Source organism: Nanorana parkeri, unplaced genomic scaffold (assembly GCF_000935625.1).
Source record: "Nanorana parkeri isolate BGI_ZX_2015 unplaced genomic scaffold, ASM93562v1 scaffold2896, whole genome shotgun sequence".
NCBI classification, from domain to species: Eukaryota; Metazoa; Chordata; class Amphibia; order Anura; family Dicroglossidae; genus Nanorana; species Nanorana parkeri.
Window position 1 is genome coordinate 33107 of NW_017309164.1, and position 5743 is coordinate 38849.

Here is a 5743-nt window from a genome sequence, read left to right on the forward strand (position 1 = left end):
CACCTTTGTCAAGCATTGTTGTTGCACATAGAGGGTCCCGCAGCTGCGCTCCTGGTTAGAATCTGAGCCATCCCAAAACCCCGGACAGGTCCACATTCCTGGGGGGGCCACTCCTGACCCCAAAGGGGGCCGGATTGTGATGAATCTTGCTGGATTTAGGGTGCCCTTAAAGTGGACACGAGCTCAGGATAACAGAGAGAAGGACCCCAGAGGACCTGGTCCAGGGGATTAGACACTCCTCCTTCATCAGGGCTGGTGGGATTGTGGGGAACCTTGCTGGATTTAGGGTTCCCCTAAAGCAATGGTTCTCACTAGGGATGCACCGATACCGGTATTTTGGTACCGAGTACGAGTAACGATAATTATTTTTTCGGTACTCGCCGATACCAATTGTCGAGTAAGGGAAGTCCCATTCAGGAAGCCAGGTGGCTTCATGCTCCCTCTTCCTCTCATGACGAGGGAGCATGGAGCCGGCCTCCCGGCCAATCAGAAAGCAGGGCGTCACGTCGTTACATGGCGCCCACGGCCTTCTGATTGGCCAGCCAGACGGCTCCGGCTCGGTACCGGAGGAAGGCTGCGGTCTCGCTGGAGAGGCCCCGGGGGTGACAGGCTGGTCATACTAAGGTAAGGTAACCTTACCTCACGAGGACTAGGGAGCATGAAGCCAGCTTCCGGACTTGCCAGCTTCCCGACCAATCAAGAAGCCGGGCAGCGTGTAATGACGAGCTGCCCGGCTTCCTGATTGGCCGGGAAGTCGGCCCTATGCTCCCATTTCACAAGTGACGAGAGAGCATGGAGCCGCTTCCCGGCCAATCGGGAAACCGGGCGGCGTGTAATGACGCGCTGCCCGGCTTCCTGATACCGGAAGTACTCGTGCTAGGCATCTGAGCATTTGGGAGAGTACGAGTACTCAGCCCAAATACTCGGAACCGGCACCGATATCGGTACTAGTATCGGTATCGGTGCATCCCTAGTTCTCAACCTGTGTAACCTCAGGACGCACATTTGTCCTCGGTCATTAAGTCACACATGTAATGGAATGCACGGCATTGCAGTTCCGTGCGGGCGATCGAACTGTGGGTGGGAGGTGCGTTCGGGATGCCATTCAACAGGTCGCCCAGTCTCCATACCTTACCAGAACTGGAGGGGATCCTCACCCTAGGGTCCAGTGTGGGCTGCTGTACTGTGATAGAGCTCCATCCATTCGTGTATTGCTTGCCCAGCTCCCTTGTGTGCCCTGTAGAGGTGCCGGGAGCCAGAATGTGACATCACTCCGGTCCAGGGACCTCTACAGGACAAGTAAGGAAGCTGCATGTATGGATGGAGCTCCCTCACGGCCATAGCCCCACCTCATCCCACCTCAAGCTGACACTCGGCACCGGGCTGCATATTTTGAATGGCTGCTTGGCTCAAGAACTGGCAGTGCGGCAAAAGGGGGAGGCTGAGGTAGGCAAGCTGCGACCCACTAAACACGGGGTCACGACCCACCAGTTGAGAACCAAGGCCCTAAAGTAGACATAATCTGAGGATAAAAGAGGGAAGGATCCCATGGGGGAAAACAAAACAAAAAACTTGAAGACCCCGAGCATGAGACAAATCAAGGAGGCTTTAAAGGAGAACTATGAGGGGGGGAGGGGGGGTGCTTTTCACTCATCCTCATAGTTCTAGCCGACCTGTGACAATGAGACTGTCACAGAAAGACGATCCACCAAGAGACTGAAGGATCTGACCGAGCCGCCATTGCATGTTGGAAAACATAGAAGGCGTTACTTTGTATCCACTTCGAAGGAAGAGGGGGCAATAAGGGATCCGCACGTGCCATGAAGCTCTTTCTCTGGAAGGTTCCTGGTCTTCTCTGATTTTCTTCTTCCGTGGGATCCCACCCACTTTTATCCTAAGCTCCTGAGGGCATCCTAAGACAACTATGACCACAATCCTATAGAGTCCACCCACTGAGGTTACATATAACTCAAGCCCTGATGAAGGTGGAAGTGTCTAAACCTGTGGGAGCCCCCCTTCTTTTTATCCTGAGCTCGTGTCCACTGTGAGGGCATCCTAAGACAACCCTTCTCACAATCCTATAGAGTCCATCCACTGGGGTCACATATAACTCAAGCCCTGATGAAGGCAGAGTAACTAAACCCCCGAAACGCGTTGGCTCTCTTATACCTCAAATTATTTAAGAAGCCCCCTTCTCCCATTATTTTCCTTCGTGGGATTCTCCCCTCTTCTAACCTGAGCTCATGTCCACTGGGAGGGCATCCTAAGACAACTCTTATAGAGTCCATCCACTGAGGTCACATATAACTCAAGCTCTGATGGAGGGGGAGTGTCTGAACCCTGAAACGTGTTTGCTTTCCTCTAATTATTTATCCTGGATTTTTTTTTAATGTCCTCCTGACCACAGCAATGAAACCCTAACAGGGGTCCCAACCCTTTCACACCCCCATTTTTGGAAGAACAAAGTTTGGGTGAGAGGAAGACTTGAACGGATCCTTTGATCTTATACAGGTACTCACTGGCCAAGGCTACGATGGCCGGCACACTGGCCATGGCTCCGGCCGCGGTCTGGGCGATGCACTGGTACCTCCCGGCGGTGTCGTTGTTCAGGCTTGCGATGACCAGGCTCCCTCCGGACACCAGGACCCCCGGGACGCCTCCCAGCTGCACGCCGTTCAGTCGCCAGAAGATCACGGCGTCGGCCGGGTCCACCGCGCAGCTGAGCGTTACGGAGCCGCCATACTTCTGGAAGGTGGAGAGAGGCTGGGCCAGGAACTGGGGGGCCCGAGCTGCGGAGAGACACAGAGAGAGAGTCAGGAGAGGGACATTCCAAAAACTTTCCTACAAGGGCCACTCCACCCCAATCACTTATGTGTCTGATGGAGCCCCCGGGATGTAAACGAGCAATTAATACAACAGATTTCACGAGTAATCCGCCAATGTTTATGGCTGCGGATAAACCCGCAATGTCTTCCACATGTTCCTGGCAATGTAACACACCACCCCCCTCCCTCCCCCCTGTCCTCCGGAGCCCCCCTGTGACTGCCATCCCCGGGCCCGTCTGCTCCATCCCAATAAAGTCATCCTTATTGGACCAGACTGTGGACCAGGCACAATGGATTCCTGCACTGTTACAGGAGGGGGGCGGAGGCAAGACCAGTCACCCTGCACAAGGCGAGAGAGCAGCAGTGACCGGTGTTTATTACAGGAGGGGGCGGAGACAAGACCAGTCACCCTGCACAAGGCGAGAGAGCAGCAGTGACCGGTGTTTATTACAGGAGGGGGCGGAGACAAGACCAGTCACCCTGCACAAGGCGAGAGAGCAGCAGTGACCGGTGTTTATTACAGGAGGGGGCGGAGGCAGGACCAGTCACCCTGCACAAGTAGAGAGAGAGAGCAGCAGTGAGCAGTCTTTATTACAAGAGGGGGCGGAGACAGGACCAGTCACCCTGCACAAGAAGAGAGCAGCAGTGAGCAGTCTTTATTACAAGAGGGGGCGGAGACAGGACCGGTCACCCTGCACAAGGACAGAGAGCAGCAGTGACCGGTCTTTATTACAGGAGGGGGCGGACACAGGACCAGTCACCCTGCACAAGGAGAGAGCAGTTCAGCTTTAAGGTAAACCCTCAATGTCTCATGCACGCAGTCCTCCATGATCTGGGACACCTCCTGCGCTCAGGGGGGAGATCAGCATATGTGTTTTGAGCAGGAGAGGAGAGTATTGTACGTGACACGTCACGCATCACCTGCAAAGCTCTGATGTTCACACCTATCCAACATCAACAAGCCTGGCAGCCGGCTCCCCGGGCACAGCCTGGCACAGCTCCAGCCATACATTAACCTCCTCCCTGCCCGTCGGCTTCAGTGTCAATCACCTCTGCGTCCAAGCTCAGCACCCATTGGGTAGCCCCCCCCCCTTGCTTTTCCAAACCCAGCAATGCGAGAACAATTTAAGGAGAGGACTTGAAGGGAAAAAAAAGGATTTTACATTGTAGCTATACTGCGTGTCCCTGCTACACTGTGCCAGACTTCTACATTGTATCAGATAGCTACACTATGTGTCCCTGCTACACTGTGCCAGACTTCTACGTTGCCATTTGCTGATGACATGATGACCGCAGTATATGAAGAGACACTCACAGGGCTGATCCAGACAGCAGACGGCTGACAGTAACCAGAAGCACACCGCGCAGACTTCTGCAATCCTCTGTAACATGTTGATTCCATATACCGTAGCGCAGTATTGCGATCTCATCCACAGCGCGCTCCACCTCACCCGGCGCGATCACCTGAAGAGGAAAACACAAAGATGACAACGGTGAGCGAGACGTCCCACACTATTTACTGAGGGGACACAACCGCTCAGAGGAGCTGACACTCTAATGTCCCCTCCCCCACAGTCACATCAGTCTCTGTACAGAGGAGCTCACACTCTAATGTCCCCTCCCCCCCCACAGTCACATCAGTCTCTGTACAGAGGAGCTCACACTCTAATGTCCCCTCCCCCCCCACAGTCACATCAGTCTCTGTACAGAGGAGCTCACACTCTAATGTCCCCTCCCCCCCCACAGTCACATCAGTCTCTGTACAGAGGAGCTCACACTCTAATGTCCCCTCCCCCCCCACAGTCACATCAGTCTCTGTACAGAGGAGCTCACACTCTAATGTCCCCTCCCCCCCCACAGTCACATCAGTCTCTGTACAGAGGAGCTCACACTCTAATGTCCCCTCCCCCCCCACAGTCACATCAGTCTCTGTACAGAGGAGCTCACACTCTAATGTCCCCTCCCCCCCCACAGTCACATCAGTCTCTGTACAGAGGAGCTCACACTCTAATGTCCCCTCCCCCCCCACAGTCACATCAGTCTCTGTACAGAGGAGCTCACACTCTAATGTCCCCTCCCCCCCCACAGTCACATCAGTCTCTGTACAGAGGAGCTCACACTCTAATGTCCCCTCCCCCCCCACAGTCACATCAGTCTCTGTACAGAGGAGCTCACACTCTAATGTCCCCTCCCCCCCCACAGTCACATCAGTCTCTGTACAGAGGAGCTCACACTCTAATGTCCCCTCCCCCCCCACAGTCACATCAGTCTCTGTACAGAGGAGCTCACACTCTAATGTCCCCTCCCCCCCCACAGTCACATCAGTCTCTGTACAGAGGAGCTCACACTCTAATGTCCCCTCCCCCCCCACAGTCACATCAGTCTCTGTACAGAGGAGCTCACACTCTAATGTCCCCTCCCCCCCCACAGTCACATCAGTCTCTGTACAGAGGAGCTCACACTCTAATGTCCCCTCCCCCCCCACAGTCACATCAGTCTCTGTACAGAGGAGCTCACACTCTAATGTCCCCTCCCCCCCCACAGTCACATCAGTCTCTGTACAGAGGAGCTCACACTCTAATGTCCCCTCCCCCCCCACAGTCACATCAGTCTCTGTACAGAGGAGCTCACACTCTAATGTCCCCTCCCCCCCCACAGTCACATCAGTCTCTGTACAGAGGAGCTCACACTCTAATGTCCCCTCCCCCCCCACAGTCACATCAGTCTCTGTACAGAGGAGCTCACACTCTAATGTCCCCTCCCCCCCCACAGTCACATCAGTCTCTGTACAGAGGAGCTCACACTCTAATGTCCCCTCCCCCCCCACAGTCACATCAGTCTCTGTACAGAGGAGCTCACACTCTAATGTCCCCTCCCCCCCCACAGTCACATCAGTCTCTGTACAGAGGAGCTCACAC

General features: G+C 54.8%; 1 protein-coding gene across 1 annotated transcript in view; it reads right to left on the minus strand.

Annotated features, from left to right (window-relative positions):
* BOC (BOC cell adhesion associated, oncogene regulated) overlaps positions 1-4301 on the minus strand; it is a 33695-nt gene extending 29394 nt beyond the window's left edge. The window contains exons 1-2 of the mRNA XM_018574352.1: positions 4141-4301; positions 2520-2789 (exon numbers count right to left, since the gene is read on the minus strand). Of these exons, the coding sequence (XP_018429854.1) occupies positions 2520-2789; positions 4141-4255 (385 nt within the window). The 5' untranslated portion in view covers positions 4256-4301. The remainder of the gene's footprint in view (positions 1-2519; positions 2790-4140) is intronic.
* Between the last annotated feature and the right edge of the window lie 1442 nt (positions 4302-5743).